At 40.8% G+C, this 20,920-nt stretch overlaps 1 protein-coding gene across 2 annotated transcripts in view; it reads left to right on the top strand.

Moving 5' to 3' along the window:
• Positions 1-20,920, top strand: part of LOC308080392 (peripheral plasma membrane protein CASK-like) — a 94,949-nt gene that overhangs the window by 2,738 nt on the left and 71,291 nt on the right. For both annotated transcript variants that reach the window (XM_080422235.1, XM_080422234.1), the window contains exon 2: positions 19,379-19,491. In XM_080422235.1, the coding sequence (XP_080278361.1) occupies positions 19,379-19,491 (113 nt within the window). The remainder of the gene's footprint in view (positions 1-19,378; positions 19,492-20,920) is intronic.

Below are 20,920 nucleotides of genomic sequence, written 5' to 3'. Positions count from 1 at the left end.
TAAATGGTGCATTTATATAGTGCCTTTATCCAAGGTGCTTTACAATGATTGTGCATTACATTCACCCATTCACACGCACATTCATACACCAATGAGGGAGGAAACCATGCAAGGCACCAACCTGCTCATCGGGAGCAGTTAGGGGTTTAGCGTCATGCTCAAGGACATTTCGACACTAACTCTGGGGGAGCCCGGGATCGAACTGGGAACCTTCCAGTTCCCACGCGGCCGCTCTACCTCCTGAGCCACTGCCCCCTGTAGTGACTGCACCTACCAAAATACGGCATTTTCGGGGGTTGAAAACGCAAAAAAGTGAAACCCCCTTCCAGAGTGGAAATCTTTGAAAACACTCCGCCTTGCGTCTCCTTGTAAACAGGCAATACGTAATAGGCAATACGTATTGCCTATACGTAATAGGCAATACGTAATAGCATACGCAGCTCTCGCTGCGTATGCTATTACATTGTGTAAAAACAAACAACCGTGATAAGAAGTAGAGCTGAAGTGGTTCAACGCATGCGTGACTGGTCTATCTGGCAGCGCGTCACACCGCCACCTAGCCACCTGGAATGCACACTACAGCGTTTGCAATCAGTGTTGTCTCTCTGTGTGTAATCGCAGAATAAAAAGGAAGTGCAAAGGCACTTTGACGTATTCTGTTCTGTTCGTTACCGGGTAAACGTGGTCTCAGAGTTATGGTTGGTCTTTGAAATGATAAAGTTTGAGAACCACTGGTGTTCTAATTGTATAGCAGGTGAAGTCCACATACCAGCTCTGACAGTGTGATAAAACCGATTTCGGTTCCTCAATATTGGATCTGGTGCCTCTGATTCCTCAGGTTCCGGATCCCAACCCTAGACGCTGGACATCCAGGCATACGGAGTCATCTGGTCACCGTGATATGGTCGCCCCCTGTTGTCCTTTTACGATGTGTCTCAGGCGGATGAAGGGATTGTCCATTGGCATTTACTGTATTGACGAGGCCACTGTTTCCCAAACAGTGGGTCGGGACCCATGTCAATTCTTTATGGGTCGCCAGTAAATATATATTTTTTTCTGTTCCCACGTCAAAAAATTATGTGATTGTGTAAAACAATTCTATAAATACATAAAATTTGTTTTAAGAAGCAGTGAAAATAGCAGATCTGCAAGCTCACAATTGTAGATCTGCTATTTTCACTTGTTTGGATCCCGGGCAAACATCTTCATTTCTCTTTTGGGTCTTGAGGTAAAACGTTTGGGAACCACTCGACTAGGCCATGTGATCAAACCTTTTTCAAAGGACGGCCATATTGAAAAAAATAAAATACCTTAGGGCTAACTGCATGTCCTGTCTTACTTTACCTTTGGCAACATAACAACGTCACATACAAAGGCATTGCATTACAACAATTTCATTTAACTAAAGTGCATTATCAGTAGTCTTTTGTTGGGCAGTGTAGCCAAATGTAAGCCACTCTTCTGTGTTGTGATTTTTTTTTCTTTTGCCTTTTTTCACCTGCTTCCACTACATTGCAATTATATTTACAGTCCAATAAATTGTATGTTGTTCAAATGGTAGTGTAGGCAAATGTAACCAGGTGTGAGAAGTTCTCTACAAAAAAACAAAACAAAATAAAATACAATACAAAATAGCTGTTCGTTCACATCTTAAGAACAAAACAACTCAAGGATCAAGCAGTTAGGAATCGTTACAAATTATACAGAGAAATTGTCTATCTTTCTAGGTTAATTTCAAAACGCTTAAAAAAAACATAATGTGTGAATTCCGCGTAACTATTACTGGAGGCCCATAAATAATACATTTTAGGAAGCAGGCCATATACAATCTGCCGGCGTCGAGCCGACATACTGTTAGGCTACATGCTACAACTGCCTGAGGAGATTGAATGGTGTTCAGTCAAGCCTGGTTAGGTATCATGTGGTATCAACTTTATTGTGTGGAAATGTGCCTTTGGCTTCAAGTGCTATAGTAGTAGATTAACCCATTAAGACCTGAGGCCGATTCTACAAAATGATCTTCTAAATCCTAACAGTTTTCTGAAAAAACGTATGTTGCTATATCAGTGGTGCTCAAACTTGTCCATGTGAAGGACCACCAACATTGTTGTGCATTTGCCCGCGGACCCCATTACAAAATATCATATTCCAGGGACCGCCAGAAGCAAAGATTTGAGTTAAAAATGTTCACAAAAAAGTAATATTATATTTAAAGATTTGCACAATTTTATTTCTAAAATCGCATATTTACAAGCTCATAGCGCGGTACAAAGTGACACGCTATAAGCTTGCACAGTATATCTGCTACTTTTGAATAGTCAAAGTATAAAATAATGGTTAAAGTGCAGTGGCTTCTATTCCAGCATGCTAACTTTCCAGGAAGAGATTAGCTTGGAAACACCATCGATGATGTCATTGGTAGGCAGGTTTCTGAACTAGTCGAAACACTTCTTACAATGAGCATTAGTAAGGACCAATGTTATGAGCATTAGGACCAATGTTATGAAGATGGATTGAGTACTCTCTATGAATTGAGTACGTGAGGACCCCATTTGAAACAAGCCATTGAGGCTTTTCTGGGCTTTTTCAAACCTATTTAGTTGACCTTGTATTGTGAACTGTACTGTATTGTGCTTTTTTCTCTGCAAACTTCTAAATAAAGTATTCAATCAAAAGTATTCAATTAATCAAGTTAAGGTTGAAAATGGGTGGAGTGCTCCTTTAACACCATAATAGCACTCAACAGTCAACTCTGTCACAATTACAACATTTGAGTTGACGTGTGACATTATGTCATAAACATAATTGCGATTAAAGTGTTTTTGACATTGAACATTGGAAATATATATGTTTGCCTATTAGGCTTCGTATTGAAAAATTGCACAGGACAGATGTGACAAATAACGTAAATGTACAAATTACATATTTAATAATTGTATACTTAAAAATAACAGCTCGTAGATCTGCTGCTTCTGCTATGTTTGAACATGTATGAAATTTTTTCCAACATAGGTACGATTATGACGATTATGCAAAAATAATTGCTATTAGGCTTTTATGCAATTGCTGTGACAGGCCCATTTACAGTGTGATGTGACAAGGCACCTTCTATTCTATCCTGTTCTTTTCTTCACCTCAGCCCGTTCTTTTGATTGATTGATTGAATACTTTATTAGTCAGAAATGTAAACGGCACGGGGTACAGTCAGACATTAAGGCTAAAAGGATAACACAAAAAAGTCCAGGGGACTTGTTTCCATTGTGGTCCTATACCTATCTTGTGAAACATCTCCATCTGTGATGTTCAGTGGACATGGCCACTCTGCCGACCATTGCTGTGTCCCAGTCTGTGGGGGAGTATAATACAGTGATAGAAGAAGTACTCACATTTTGTACTTAAGTAAAAAGTATCAATGTTCGGTATTCAAAATGTACTTTGAGTCAACATACAAAAGTATTGGCATCAATATGTACCTAAAGTACCAAATGTAAAACTACTCATTATGCAGAAGGTCCCATTTCACAAGTTTTCAAATGTATAAAATGTACTAGAATCATAGCAGATCTACAAGCTCACAACGACGTGTTGTGAGCTTGTAGATACATTTTCAAATTGCCAAAATGTGTGTGTGTGTGTGTGTGTGTGTGTGTGTATGTGTGTATATGTGTGTATATATATTTATATATATATATATATAAATATATATATATATGTGTGTATATATATATATATATATATATATATATATATATATATTTCAGTAAAGTAAAATAAGAAAACCCCCTCAAAATTGTTCTTAAGTACAGTACTCGAGTAAATGCACTTAGTTACTTTCCGCCACTGCTGGCTGGCTACCAGTGCAGTGTGTGTGAGGTCACTCTCTCTCTCATCCTCCCAGCAGTCAGCATCCCCCCCTCCACCGTCTCTCTCACTGGAGGTAGACCACCAAGGATCCATTAAACCCCCCCCCCCCCCGGGTCATGTTCCTCTCATCGTCATATCTTCTGGTTGACCCGGGTTTACTCTAATGGGCTGATGCGACGAGCAGGGTTGCCATGTCCGCTTACTATAAGCGACTTTGGGCTTGTTTCTTTTTCTGTTAAGTTGCTTGTAAATTAGTAGTTGCAGCGGGTTGCGTTTTTTTGGGGTCTTGTTTCTAAAGTGTAGTTGCTTTATTATTTGGGCTGGTTTCTAAAGCAGGGGTGGGCAACTTTGATGATGGAGAGGGCTACTATATCCACACTCACTTCAGAGGGCCACATTGCATATACTGTTGGGCAGAAATCTCTTATCTCTGTATCTTAACTTTTTTCGTAAATTAATACCATACTTGTCACACAAAAGTAGCAAAAATAGCCGATCTACAAGCTAAAAACGCGTCACAGTGCGACGTGTTTTGAGCTTTTAGCTATTTTTGCAATTTTTTAATTGGAATCCAGATTTTGATTTTCTATTTTTGAATTGGAATCCTGAAAATACTTTTTTATTTAATTTCAAATGCATTTAGTTATACTTAACGTTATGAACTTAAATACAAATACATTGGACATAAAACAGACAATAGTATTTTAATACTAGTCATTAAGCTACTAATATGGACTGATGTAATTAAAGCAAGTCATGTTTGCATGTTTTGAATTGTAACAGCTGGAATCAATAATATATCACTATTCCGATATTAACCTGCGGGCCGCATTAGTGGCGCATGTGGCCCTGGGCCGCCTGTTGCCCATGTATGTTCTAAGTGTTATGTGCTTATTTGGGCTTTTTTCTAAAGTGTAGTTGCTTTATTTGGGCTTGTTTCTAAAGTGTAGTTGCTTTATTTGGGCTTGTTTATAAAGTGTGCTTTATTTGGGCTTTATTTCTAATGTTGTTTAAACCAGTGGTTCTCAACCATCTTCTGAAGATGGTTGACTTTTGTCCCAAGATTTTTTTAGGACTTTTGTCCCAAGATTTTTTTGTTGTTGAAAGTTGTGAGCTTTTAGATCGGCTATTTTCAAATCGCCGATGTATATAGGATTAAAGTAGTTTATTTTGGTCTTGTTTTCATAGACCTGGCTCCTTATGGTGGTCCATGCACCTCCATGTGTTCTAATGCAATGGTTCTCAACCTTTTCAGGCCGTGACCAAAACAATCATATTTGAACATAATATCAGCGGTAAACTGTTTTCATGTCAACGACCCCCCAAATTATATGTATTTGTCCGCGGACCCCTATCTCAAAATATTGTTCCAGGGACCCCCAGAAGCAAAGCTTTGAGGCAAAAAAAATAAGAAAATGAGCTTGTATATCTGCTATTTTTGAATAACCAAAAGAAATCTAAAAATAACACACAGATGCGTTCCCGGTCTAAATGGGTTAATATAAGACAAGGTCAGGAGAATAGCACCAAGTCATGTTACTGTAGTGCAGCGCTACTCAACCCGCGGCCCGCGGGTTGAGTAGGAGCACAGGATAAAAATATCCTGGAGCACAGGATAAAAATATACATTTCCGTTCAAATATATGGGTTGCTAAAACATTTTTCAAAAACAAACAGACAGACATACATACAGGTGCGTCAATTGTTACAGGTATAATGCATAGTTTTCTATGCATTTCGGGTTTTTGGGGGGGTTTGACCCCCACATTTTTCCGGCCTCGCGGCTTTGCCGCACGCCCAGGATAGGTGTCCCTTATTTCAATCTCTGGGAGTTGGCAACCCTAACCTTGCCATACCTTAGCTTTTGCTGAACTGATGCCACTGGACATACACACAAAATAAACTGGTACAGTGAAAAGAATATGATGTCAAAATGTACATTTTCTTGTGTGTTACAAAATCGAAAAATCCAAAATAGGACCGTCATTTTTATGGCGGCCCCTTGGACTTTTGGTACTTTGCTGAGTGGCCCCTGAGCCATCTTAAGTTGAGTAGCCCTGCTGTAGTGTGTCACTACGTGTGACTTGCTTGCCACTGTCACACGATGCTGCTGTAAACCAAACCTGTCACTGCCACTGTTGCTAGATTCAGCGAGAGAAATAAGCAACAGGACTATGAAAAAGTTCCCCAACAAATGAGGCACTTTAAGCCTATGCCATGCATCGGATATTTGAAAATAGCCGATCTACAGTACAAGCTCAGTACAACAGTACAAAGCTCACAATGCGTCGCATTGTGAGCTTGTAGATCTGCTATTTTCAAAGACATCTTGAAAAAGTGAAACATTTTAAATATGTTTTGAAACATTTTATCAACACAAATCTGGTACGGGGGTCCCTGGCACAAAATGTTTTCAGATGGGGGGTCCGCGGACAAATACATATTAATTAGGGGGGGGGGGGGGGTTCCTGTTTAGTCAACATTAGGAAACAAGCCCAAAATAAGCAACTACACTTTAGAAACAAGCCCCAAAAAACTGCAACTATCAACAATTTACAGAAAAACAAGCCCAATGTTGCTTATACTGTAATAAGCAGCCATGGCAACACCAGTCACTACTGGAACAGTATATCTTTGCTGTCGGGCAGAAACCTCATCTCCATATTGTAACTTTTTGTGTTTTTTCCCGTAAATTAACGCCCCACTACTACCACAAGCTTGTCGATCTGCTACTTTTGCTATTTTTTGTATTTTTAATCCTGAAAAGTAACAGTTTTGGACATGATAATAATGAGGTTTCCACCCGACAGAGACGATATATCAGACGTTGAAATCAGTTGAGGAAAGAAAAAAGCAAGGGAATGTTTTTCCTTTGCCACATTAGTGAGTGGTCCTCACTAATGCTCATTATATAAGATGCCACACTCTGTGTCTCAGAGGAGAGCTGTGGTCAGCTCAGAACCCTGCCTACCAGTGACATCATTGGCAGGCAGGTTTTGTTAAGATGTCAAACTTTTTATTTTCTTTATTAACGCTTTACAACAAACAAAAGTCGCTTTACAACAAAACAAATATTAGAAATAACGTTATTAAGAGAGTACTAGTTAAAAGGCTAAAAAAAGTTGTGTTTTGCAGCAAACCTGCACTTTTCTGGGAGTCTGGTCCAGATATGTGGTGCATAAAAACTAAATGCTGCTTCCCCACGTTTATTTTTGGTTGTAGGGACAGAAAGCAGACCTTTCCCAGATGACCTGAGAGGTCTGGATGGTTCATGACATCGCACAAGTAAAGATCAGAAATGCATTTTGGCCCTAAACCATCAAAGCTTTGTAGACCAACAGTAGTATTTTAAAATCAATTATTTGACACACAGGGAGCCAGTGTAAGGATTTAAGAACTGGAGTGATATGTTCCACTTTCTTGTTATTAGTAAGGAGTCGAGCAGCAGCGTTCTGAATCAACTGGAGTCGTCTGATTGAGTTCAGAGAGGCAGGGGCGTGCAGAAGGATTTGGAGAGGCAGGGGCTGGAATTTCAAAAGGGCACCAATTGGATTATTTCTTTTTACGAACAATTACCATAGGCCCGAAAACCCAAAAGACCTGTAAATGTGTTGTTATGTGCTTAATGTCCTCAAAGTCACTCACCCAACACAACACCCAAGCAGATTGGACCTTCCGTTCCAGAGATAATGGCCAAAACATCTTGAAAACGGCCACTTTCGCTTTCGATTGAGTTTTGGCCATTGTCGCCCGTTTAGCGACTGGTAAAAGGGCAGGGGCTCAAGCCCCCTTTCATGTCTACAGTATGTGTGCGCGCGTGCATGCAGAGAGGTAGCGGGGAGGTTGAGGGCCTTGTTGGTGGTGATCAGTATGAAATCTAGTCTGTGTTTGACTGGGAGCCAGTGAAGGTCGAGGAGGAGTGGAGAAGTGATGTGGTGTCTGGATCGGGTTTTTTTTTTTTACTTTAAATCTGGGTAAACCAGTACGAACCAAACATCTTATACCGATACCTGAACACAAGTGGCGAAGAGCAGACTGCCCCACCAGCTCCTTCTAACATTGTAGTGGAAGAGGACAGAGTGTATGGAGTGCTGCTATCAGGGGAACAGTGCTGCAGGACAGAAAGGGGGGATCGGTGTGTGTGTGTGTGTGGGGAGGAGAGGGGGGGGGGGGGCTGAGTAAGATCAATGGAGACGAGGGGTTGGGTTGGGGTGGGGGGTGGTGGCCCTGGGGCGTAGGACATAAATAACGCCGGCAGACATTGACTACAGCTCTCCGCCAATGCCAAGCTGTTAACCCCAAAAGAAAGGGCTATTTCACTTTGAAACACTTCTGTGGTCATTTTGACGTCTACTCTGGCTTTTTGGAGCACCCCAGACAGGTTTTAAATTGCTTGAGTCAGTATTTACTGTAGATATTTAATAATCATTTGATCAGACACGTACGCCCCCTCCTCTAAGCCCATTCAACTTCCAACTCCATTTTAACCATGTTAGATTCATTGAAAACACAGGTCCCTCGTTCTGGTGACTGATATTCTAATGCATGAGGGGGCCATATTCTTTTTTATAGTTTAAAAAGACAAATCCTGTACTTTCCAGGTATACATTTCACACAGAGTGAATATTTTGCTAAATGGAGTTAATGTATCGATTTGAATTAGCGCATTTGTATCGTACTAAGTGATCCAATTTCATCCTTGTATATCGTCTCGCCAATAACCATGTATCGTGAGGCCACGGTGGCGCAGTCGGTAGCGCTTTCGCCTCACAGCTAGAAGGTCCTGGGTTTGATTCCCGCTGGGGACGCTGTGGGCGTGTTCTCTCCTCTGCGTCATCAGTGCCCATACCCTAGGTGGGGTTGGCGAAAGGGCCTTTCTGTGTGGAGTTTGCATGTTCTCCCTGTGTCTCCTAGGGTAGGTACCCTCACAAAAACATGCAGTAATCCTGGTCTCTATACTGCCTCCCCCTAGTCAGCCGAGGCGCCTGATAGAGGGGAAAGGAACTGGTTGGAATAATGTGTTCCTTCCACGCACTACGTCTCACCAGGGAACCTCCCCCCTGTCAGGTGATAAGAAGCGGCTTGCTAGCTCTCATGCATTGAAGGAGGCATGAGCTCGGCTCTAGGGTCTCCCTAGGCTGGCAGAGGGAGTGTAGCGCCCAGGATTACTTTGACAATTGGCACTGGGTGAAAAAATGTGTTACAAAATCGTGGGATAAAAAATTATCAATTAAAAAAAATTCAAATAACCACGTATCGTTCAAATCTGTTACACCCCTAACAAATAACATTTATGACGATGGAAATATTTCCGTACAGTCGAGTCAACCATTTCCATCAGAAACAAAACACGTACGTCTCTGTCAGCCACGATATGTCCACAGAGGCAGCGCGCATGGGATCTTTTAGGATTTTAATGATTCCCGTTCTTTAGCGATTTCCTCTTAACTCATTAACCGGCAGAATAAAACATTGTCTATAGCCGACCTTGCCAGCGATTCTGAGCGTTTTCACTAACCTTTGAAAAATCATAGAATATTATTCTTCACAACGATCCATCCACTGGTGGATGGGGGTTGTTTTCGGCAAAAAGCAAAAAAAGCAACAGAAAGCAGGCATGTTTCCAAATCCATTAGAATGGAAGTGAATGTGGCTCAATGTGTGAATGGACGCGGTGATTGATACATAGCATTTTGGGGGTACTTGAGAACTACTGATTTAGAAGGCCTAAAGAATCGGCCGCAGGTCTTAATGGGTTAAATGAATGTGAATTTGTCATGCAAAATAAACTCTCCCGGTGTGTGCGGACCTTTAGATTTAGGGTTAAAGGACGACTTCACCCATTTTCAACCTATCTTCATATAATTGGTACTGTTATATGAAGAAAGTGAGGACCAATTATATGAAGATAGGTTGAAAATGGGTGAAGTTGTCCTAACAATGAATCGCAAAAGAATTTGAAATAACTCATAAAATTGCCATCCTGGAATGTTGATGTATTGTATAGTAATACAATACAAACGTGTGTTATGGGTCACCCCATAAGAGATTTGTATTCAACTTTAAAAAACGAATTTTCGAGTATTTTCAAGAAAATGTGAAAATAGCCGATTGTGAGCTTAGCTACTGACATTCCACTCCCTCTCTCTCGGAGGAACTGAGCGAGTCTAAGATCAACAAGTCATAAAGTCAACCAGTACTTTCAAAGCAGACAATCTGGGGCACATTTCTCGGTCAAATAATAATAATAATACACTAAATTTGTATTTTCAAAAAACAAGTTACAAAGACAAACACACAACATAACAGTGTGGGGAAAGAAAAGCAAAACAAAAAACAGGCAATACAAGTCTTCAAATGAGCACAGTGTCCATTTTCCAATTCTCAAGTCAATTCTATAGTGGTGAGTCTTTAGATGAGTTTAATAAGTGGCCAGTGAGTAGTAGCCTGTCTAACTTCCAGAGGAACGAATGTGGAGCCCTTACGGCAAATCTGATATTATTGCCCGGGGTCCGAAGGTTTTGCTTAACCTATAAAGACCTTAGGACCCGGTTCTACAAATGTCTTCTAACTGTTGCTATATTAGTGGTACTCAAACCTTTTCCATGTCAAGGACCCCCAAAAATAGCAGATCCACAAGCTCATGCTTTGAGCTTGTATAACTGCTATTTTTGAATAGCCAAAGTATAAAATAATTCTTTTTAGCTCAAATCTAAAATGACACAGATGCTCTCCCGGTCTTAATGAGTTAATGAGCAACATGTCTTGCTCCTGCCGGACTCCACTGGTCATTAAATTATTGGCTCAGGAATGCGACAAAAACAACAAAATATCCATGAATCCAAGGCTTCATGTATGGGGTGTGTAATTGATTGAAAATAAGTATTTTTTTGGATGAACTACTCATTTAAACAGTGACAGGCTGCCGTTAGCTGTAGCCTATGTACAGGGTGCATGGGGTGGTGTGTCTACTGTCTACAGTACAGTATTTAGTCACAAGCTCTTGTTAATACTTTTCATTGGTTCAATATTTATATATTTAACTCTCAGACACACTTAAAGGAGTAGTTCAGCCCAACAAATACTTATATTCTACCAATTACACACCCCATGATGGCCGGGTCTGCTCAGTAGGAGACCGGATCACCCCATTCGGATGCTATCAATGCATTGAATGGGACATTATCACGTTCTATCAGACCATTGAATGGGCCAAGTAGGTGACATACTGACCTACCCACGATTTATCAGACCATTCATTAGGTGTTATAAGGGCATACTAACCTACCGACGGAGATGACTTATATACGTTAAGTTTCGGTTTCAGACCATGTCGGAGGCGAGCAGTCTCAAGCGAACTGGAGCCACGTGAAGCACCACCGAGCGAGCAGCAGCGAGCGAGTTGCCGTGCTGAACGTTTCGACGTTCGCTTGAGCCTACTCAGTGGAGTAAGCGCCGCCCGAGTTATGTACCGATAGGTATCATGTTGTGAGGACTGCTCTGCCTCCGGTAGGTCTCCTGATTACGCCCAATGAATGGTCTGATAAATCGCGGGTAGGTCAGAATCTCGCCTACTTTGCCCATTCAATGGTGGTCTGATAAATCGCGGTTAGGTCAGTATGTCGCCTACTCGCCCATTCAATGGTCTGATAAAACGTGATAATGTCCTATTCAATACATCGATAGCATTCAAAGCCGGTGACCGGATAGACTCTCCATGAATTCAAGGCTTCATGGGGTGTGTAATTGATGGATGGTTGGGTGAACTACTCCGTTAACCACTTTCACTTTAAAAAATGTCCCAAAATAGCGAAAACAGCCGATCTACAAGCTCACAGTGCTACTTTTGTGTGACGCTCTTGTGTGACAAAGTAGGGCATTAATTTACGAGGAGAAAAAAAGAAAAAGAAATATGGAATTACAAGGTTTCTGACCGACTGTAACGTTATACCCCCGGATAAGCCATTAGCGAAGGGAGACTGCAAACTGCTCAGGATAGGATGTTGTACCCGTCTCTGCACTGACTTCTATCACTGTTGGTTGACCCTGGCAGTTATGTGTAGACACTGACCTTTAACCTTAACTCCTTGTCAACATGTGCAGAACCAATTATCTTATTATTGCTTGCAATGCTGCCGCATTGTTGTCCTGCACAGCGCTCTGTTATTGTCCCTGACAGGCTGGTGTGGGTAACAAAGTATGTTTACTAAAGTACAGTGTTTACTGCGCCATTCACTTCTTGGTTAACTTATTACTTAAAAATCCTGTATTTCTCTGTATTTTATTTGTATTGTCTCCTGTGTTTTTTTTCCTATGTATTTTTGGCGAGACATGCCATTTTCAATGGCGTATAACAAGCGAACGAGAGGTCGCAATTACTTTTTTCTCTTTATACGGAAGCACAGTGAAACCCTCTGTGATTAGCAACTATCAGGGGATTGATCATACTTACATAAATATTCTGTGACTACTTGAAGAGGTAAGATAATCGAAAAATCACTCGCAGTACGCAATCATTTTTTTATTTACTTGGCACTGAATAAGTTAAGACCCGAGGGCCGTGGCCGATTCTACAAATGCCTTCTAAATCAGTAGTTCTCAAGCTGTTTCGTGTCAAGGACCACCCAAAATGATATGTATATGGCCGCGGACCCCCCCCCATCTGAAAATGTTTTGTGCCAGGTACCCCCCCACCCCCCCAGAAGAGAGGATTTGTGTTCAAATAAATCAAAATGATCCAACATTTTTCAAACACTTTCAAGATTTCTCAAAAATGTTCCAAAATAGCAGATGCAGGAGCTTGTGCACGGCACAAAGTGAGCTTGTAGATCTGAGAACCTTTGCTTATTTATCACACAACATCTGGCAACACTGGATATTGACGCTGTTTGACCAGAATGGAACACAACCTTAATTAGAATAATTGGTCACACCTGTGAAGGCAGTAAGGAAGAGGCCCAATTTCTTTCCAATATGGCTGCTGTGCATAGAGCATAGAGTTGTTTAAAAACAACTTTCCAGAGGATCGACCATGTTGAAACTTTTTAGAAAAAGAAGACATTCTAATTATTTGAGTAAACTCATAATAAATGATATTTTTTATTTAGAATAATTTAGCAATGCAAGCTTTTACAAACGTTTAGCGGTGCAACAGTTAATCAATTTAATTCATTATAAAAAGTTATAATAAAAAAAAAGAAAATATATTGTCTATCTGTAATTATTGTGATTATTATGGAAAGTTAATAATCGCATAAGACGGTAATAGACAGTCACAGTTGTAGAAATACAGTATAAACCCAGGGGTCTTCAACAGGGGGTCTGGGACCCCTAGGGGGTCCTCAGAGTTACTACAGGGGTGGGCGCCAAATCTTTGTGTGATACAGTAGGAACATTTGTTTTTGTTTCTACATTAACCACTTCAACCATAGCATCCCTATTCTGAGGGGAACATTAGCCGAAAATAGCCGATCTACAAGCCCACAACCCCTCGTGTGAGCTTGTAGATCGGCTATTTCCTGCAGAGAGGTTTGGTGTAGAGGGGGAAAAAGAGCAGACCAAGTACAGAGCCAGAGGTCAAGTTTACTAAGTAGTGAGTCTGTAGTGGTCTTAGAGTTTTAGTGGTCTGAAAATACATATCTATCATATATGCAAATTATGCGAACAATTTTTATCTGCAACACAATTTTATAATATGTATTGTGGGGATCTCTGCTTCATCCCTCTCTCAACTAAGGGGTCCTTGGCCTGAAAACTGTCGAAGACCCCTTGATCTATCGTGAACCACAAACACCCACCATTCCCAAACTCTGTTATTGTGAAAAGCAGCTGCTGCAGCCAATCACCTTTTTGACAGGTCATCAAGCAGAGGGCAGAGGTCGCTTTTCAGGCGGGGGGGGGGGGGGAGATCCTCGGTAGGATCCCTGTGGAGTCCCCTGAGAGATGGGGGACGAGGGGGTGTTTATGGTCGGACCCCCCCTCCCCCCACCCCGGAGGGAATGAGCACTTATTGCCTACGTTCCCGCATGGCTGGATTTGTCATTATAGTCACACATGCACGCACACATGCACACGCACACACACGCGCACACACACCCCCCGTGATGTATTGACTTTACAAGGCAACTTTCTGCTAAATCAAAGCTTTTGGAGCTTCTGCTTGCTTAACCACTTAAGCTGGATCTTATAGTTTGTCGTGTGACGGTGTCTTGTGCTGAAAAATGCCAGTCTACAAGACAGGACGAACAGCCAGGCTGTGTTGCCTATTCACCTGTTTCCTAGGCTGTGTGTTTTCCACTTCCTGTCGATTTCATTGGATATCATTGGTCATCTGACCAGTTTCATTGGATTTCATTGAATCAAATCGACAGGAAGTGGAAAACACACAGCCTAGGAAACAGGTGAATAGACGCCTTAACAGACGACGTCACACTGATAAGAACCAGTATGCACGCGCAGGCCGGCACCAAATGAACCCCACCGCTCATAAGATGCAATGTAAAAGTAGTCACAGCCTCAGGTGTAAAAATGCATCCCATCAAACTTTCAGATGCTGTTTTTCTCCCAATGTGGAGGAAGAATGCTTAGGATTTTTACTGTGATCTCTCGCTCTTGAAATGTATATTTCTTGGTTTCTGTTGTGTGTAAACAATAATAACAATTCAAAACAGTTGTCCCCCAAACCCCACCTCCAGTGGCTGTCATAAGAGCGGAGGGAGCGCTCTATGATCATGGCACCAGAGCCTGCTCTTGCTTGTGCAGCTGCAGCCCGTCAAGCCAAATCTCATCCGTGAAGCGGTTGTGAGCTTGTATGTCAGCTGTTCTCGGCGCGCAATACCGTTGCGGGGTGAAGTACATATGTCTCGCAAGGGCGCACCTCACTAGCCAACACACAAGAGGGGGTTGAATGAACTGAAACCAGCGCACCCCAAAACAACAGGTTTGGGGATCTGTTGGGAATTGATTACATGAAACAGTCACCTGTGCGTCCAGTCTCAATGTTTGTAAAGAAATAATTGGTCTATAGTCCTGTCCAGTGGAGGTTTTTACTTAAAAGTATCAATACTGCAATGTAGAAATACTCTGTTACAAGTAAACGTCCGAAATTCAAAATGTACTTGAGTAATAGTACAAAAGTATTGCTATCAAAATGTACTTAAAGTACCAAAAGTAGAAGTACTCATTATGCAGAATGCACCATTTCACAAAGTGTTTAAATAAAATGCATAAAAATCTTTAAAAAATAGCAGATCTACAAGCTCACAATGTGTCGCATGGCGACGCATTGTGAGCTTGTAGATCTGCTATTTTCAAATGGCCAAAATGTATATAGGGCTGAAGTGGTTTTGTAATAATAATCAAAATCTACAAAGGGTGGTGGCTTTTCTCCTAAATGTTGCCATTTGATTCTTCCCCACACACTTGTTAGTTGTCACTGCTGTTGTATCCTACTGACTCACCTGTCATTGAGGAGCCCCCACTGGGAGGACGTAGAACATTCTTCCGCCCAACACTCCCTGCTGACAGGTGCCTGTAGGAGTACGTGCAGTGACAAATCTCACCCTCCCCACCCGGCTTCCCTTCCCCGAACAGGGGCCAATTATGTTTGTATAGACACTTGACAAAGCAGGATATACCACGGTGGATTCGAACCCACAACCTCTGCGGTGGTGGGCAGGCACTTCACCACTGTGCCACCTGAGCACCCTATAATGACTTATAAGGCCTAGTGTTATAATACTTCATAATTGCTGGACACTCACAGACTTTTGTTTTGGCAAGGATCATCGCGCATTATAATTATCACAGTTGTAATACATTATAATAATGCTATAGTGTATTATAATCACTGTTAAAATGTATTATTATCACTGTTATAATGCATTATAGTGAGATTATAAGAGTTATAAGTGTTATAAGATTATAAGGGATTATAAAGTAATTACCTTCCTGAAGGTGTAGGCAGAAACCTTTTGTTGTTCTTGCGTAAAATGAATGCTATTTATTTTACTTTGATTACTATACCCAATGACCACTTATAGTGTCTTAAAAATATTCTATATTGCATTATAACAGTGATTATAATGTATTATAAAATCATATCGCAATACAAGTATGATCATTATAATACATGGTCTTGGCCAAAAGAAAAAGTCAGTGAGTGACCAGTAATCATAAAGTATATGATACTTGACCTTATGAGTCATTATAAGAGGCCTTATAATGTGTTACGATTGCATTATGAATACTTATGAGTGCTTTTTATAACTGTAATTATACAGTGTTATAAGCCGATTACGATGCTTTTATACTTGACCTTATGTCATTATATAATGCTTTCTAATGTGTCATTATTATTGTTATAAAGCATTATGAGAATTTATGAGTTATTTATGAACTCTAATTATACAGGGTTATGGACATATATAATGCATTATAAGTACGCTTATTATACGTGTATAGACAAGGGAGACATAGCAAGTGTTACCTACCGCCCTCTCTGGACTCTAGGGATGAAACAACAGGTCAAATCCAAGTCTTTTCAAGTGACTTGATACCTTCCAACAAGCCTAGGACTTGATTGGAACTCAAAGCAAGAAAAGGTTTGGACTTGGACTTTACTTGGACTTGCCTGTCATGACTTGGGACTTGATTGTCTTGACTTGGGACTTACCTCTCTTGATTCGGGACTTCCCTTTCATGACTTGACTCGGGACTCGAGAGCAAAGACTTGAGACTTTACTTAGAACTTGCAAAACGGTGGCTTGTCCCCCGTCTGTTACCGACGGAACAAGTTATGTGCTGAACTGTGTGTAACCCCACCCGTCTGGCTGGCCCAGTAGGATAAAGCAAACACGCCCCAGACGTCCTTTCAGCCAGATGTCTTCACAGCTTCCAGATGTCCTTTCCCACCGCAGTCACACTGGCAGTGGTGGACATATTATATCGGTGCTGTTGGTCAGAAACCTTGTATGTTCAAAACAGTTACTTTTCAGAAAATGAAAAAAAAGAACCTGTGTTCCAATGAATCCAATAGAGCTATTATTTAGTCACAAGCTCTTGTTGTCTTTTCATTCGTTCAATATGTATAAAAACCCACACACACATGCGCTTATGCACTATCACATTCAAAGCTTTTCCGATATAGCAGAAATGGCAGATCTATGATAAAAAAAACACAGTTACAAAAAAAAAATTCTACAATCCCACGCTCCGATGCATTGTGAGATTGTAGATCGGCTATTTTCAAATATATTATAAAAATAGAGCTTAAATGGTTAATTCATAATACATGTTTGTACGTTTGGGTCTCAATCCCTTGCTATAAATGTGGTGGAGTCAAAAGTACAATATTTCTATGTGACATGTAGTGGAGTGAAAGTCATGGGCTATACCACATGCTTTACCACTGTGCCACCTGAGCGCATCCCAAAAAAAACATTTTGAAACATTTAACAACCCAAATATTGTATTGGGTACCCTGGAACTAAAATATTTTCAGATGGGGTCTGCGGACAAATACATATTAATTTGGGGGTCCTTGACACGAGAATATTTGAAAAACACTGGATTAAACGACATTAGGAAGGAAGTCCAAATAAGCAACTACACATTAGAAATAAGAAAAAAAGGAACAAAACACAACCTGCAATTACCAATATTTACGAGTGACTTAACAGAAAAGCAAGCCCATTGTTGCTTATAGTAAGCAGACATGGCAACCGTGGTTTGTGTCCACCAATGCTCACGGCTTGCGTTCATTCCCACCGTAGTCACATTGGCCCCGCCCCCTCCCATGCACAAAACCACCCGGCATGAGCCTGATATAAACTTCCTCTTACAGCGGTGTCGCGCTCGCCGGAAATAACAGACCTACAAGAAGTGTTGGGAAGTAACTATGTACATTTACTTTAGTTTGAGTTACCTTTTTGCTTGAGTACGTCTATTTTTTAAAATTCTACTACATCTCAGAGGAAAATGTTGTAGTTTTTACTCCACTACAATGAAGATTTAGATAAAAGTACATTACATTACAAAACAAATTGCTTTAACCAATTATGCCCTATTTTATACTTTGGCTATTAAAATGAAATGCCAGATCTACAAACTCACATCGTGAGTGCCATCGTGACACTCCGTGACCTTGTAGATCTGCTATATTTGAAGGAATTTGTAAAATTTGGGGAACCATAGAGAAATCCTCTGAAATGGGACATTCTTACTGACTACTTCCACTTTTGGTACTTTATTGTAATGCCAATACTTTTGTACTTTTACTCAAGTAAAATTTTTTGTCCAGGACTTTTGCTTGTAACAGCCTACAAGCTCACAACGCAACGCAGACCCGTTTGTGAGCTTGTAGATCGGCTATATCCTGGGGCATAAATTAGGCTTCAGCCTGGGTTTATTCCCCAACTCAGGTTTCAGAAAAAAGCCTAATTTATGCTCCATCGAAAATAGCAGACATACAAGCCCGCAACGTGTCCGGGGACGTGTCGTGTTGTGAGCTTGTAGGTCTGCTATTTTCAGAGCTTGACACAAATGGGGCGTAACGGAGCCTTTATTTGAGCTTTTACAGCTGTGGGGCCACGCAGTGCCAGGGCGCGTCCACACACCCTGTAATTCACACTGCTGGGACTCCAGTGGAGGCCCTGAAGCTAACCGCTAGGCTATGCAAGCTAACCCTCCCTCTCTGCAAGGTCCTCCACACACATCTGTGTGTGTGTGCACAGATGTGTTACATTTATAACTTAGGTTTTAGGAATTGGAGATGGAGTTATGCTTTATTTGCGATTAGTTGCACACTGGTGTCGTGAACCACAAAATAATAAATAAATGTGTGTATATATATACATAGCATTGATAAAATCACTGTCTAAAAATGTTGATAATCGTAATACAAGCGTGTGTGTGTGTGTGTGTGTGTGTGTGTGTGTGCGTGTGCGTGTGCGTGTGTGCACGCACGTGCGTGCGTGTGTACGTGCGAGTGCGTGCAAAATGAAGTTTTCATAAGGTGTGTGCATGACTGACTAAAATCTAATTGGATTATTCAGCAGCTATCATATACATCCTACTGTATATATAAACCTCTATTTACCCTTTACCCCTGTCTGCACCAAATCTCTTTGCCAAAAATAGCAGATCTCCAAGCTCACAACTCGGAACAACGCTAATGTTTGGGCTAAGGTTATCGCCAGAATATGGATGCTGGGGTTCAAGTGGTTAAAAACTATTACTCGATTAATCGACCACAAAATAACCTTTAAAAAATATTGTTATGAATGTATGTACAGTATATTGTTTTTATAATTGATTAATGCTCCAAACAAAAACAATTAATCAAATAATTCATTGCTATCATGTTAATTTTCATCACTGTTTGAAAATGCACATGTCCAAAGTGTTTCCAGTGGTTTTGTGCGTGGTTTTTGTCACTAACTCTGTACACTGTGTGCGTGTGCGTGTGCGTGTGCGTGTGTGTGTGTGTATGTGTGTTTGTGTGTGTGTGTTGAAGGGGTCCGTTCAGCGTGGTGCGGCGATGTATCAACAGAGACACAGGCCAGCAGTTTGCAGTGAAGATCGTAGATGTGGCCAGTTTCACCTCCAGCCCCGGCCTCAGCACAGAGGGTGAGACACACATGCACACTCTATATATATATATATATATATATATATATATATATATATATATATATACACACTAGGGATGGGACAGTTACCTGAATGTGTGTCACTAACCGTTTAGGACGGTAGGAAAAAAAGTGAAATATTATCTGAATATTACTGGAATAAATCATTTAATAGAATATATAATTGTTCCAATATTTTACAATAAAACATTTTGAAGAGAAGAACACAACCTTACAGAATGAGATACATGTAGACCTAATCAGTGGTGGAACTAAGTACATGTACTCAAGTACTGTATTTTGTACTCATTGTACTGTACAATTTTGAGGGTTTTTTACTTTACTGGAGTATTTCTAATGTTCAATACTTTTACTTCTACTCCACTACATCTCAGAGGCAAATATTGTACTTTTACTCCACTACTTATATTTGAAAACTTTAGTTACTAGTTACTTTGTAGATTTTGATTATTATTACAAAACATGCATTAACCACTTAAGCCTTATATATATATACTTCAGCTATTTGAAAAATAATTGATACTTTTACTTAAGTAAAAAAAATGTGTTCTTCACCACTGGACCTAATGTATGTTACAATACATGTTTCAGGCCCACACATAGGACTGCAACTTTATTTATTGATATGACGTAAAAAAAATTGGCCCACAGTCCAAAGTTTAAACGTTTACCAAAAAAGGTCCAAATGTCCATCCCTTAACATGCATGCACGCATGCACACACACACACACACACACACACACACACACACACACACACACACACACACACACACACACACACACACACACACACACACACACACACACACACACACACACACACACACGCGTAGCAGGTGAGCTCAGTTCAGGTGACGGAACAGTGGACTTTTAACTGTTACCTTTCGAGTTTCGTCCCGTTAGAAATGTCAAACATTTGCTGTTTGGTCAAATTCGTCCCAAGCTGTCACCCGTTTGCCGTCTTGGGAGTGAGAATGTGTTGGTAAAGAAGTGGGTGAATTTTTTTTTGTCATCATTTGTAGTTTGTAGTTGTCAGGAAAGTACAGGATAAATTCAGAAGAACAGCGAGGAAAACAGGAGAGAAACTAAAGTTCCTAGTAGAGTGAAGGGAATGTACATATGAAGACAAACACTTCTACAGGCAGTCAGGTATTCCAGATTTCCATGAGAAAGGCAGTGGTCATGAGACGGTTATAAAGCAGAACACTGTTTCTAAATGGCCTCATGCTGCTTTTTCTGCATTATACTCTGTAAACATGTCAGGTTATATCGGACAACGTGTGTGTGCGTGCGTGCGTGTGCGCGCGCGTTTCTCTGTTTGTGAACATGTGTGTGGTGCATGGCATGACTTGCCATGTGGTTTTGAGCTGTGTCACGCTGGGTTCTGTGTGTGTGTGTGTGTGT

This window comes from Gymnoscopelus braueri, assembly GCF_963280865.1.
Source record: "Gymnoscopelus braueri genome assembly, chromosome: 24".
NCBI classification, from domain to species: Eukaryota; Metazoa; Chordata; class Actinopteri; order Myctophiformes; family Myctophidae; genus Gymnoscopelus; species Gymnoscopelus braueri.
The sequence above is the reverse complement of the archived record's forward strand: the minus strand, read 5'-3'. Positions and strand labels throughout refer to the sequence as shown.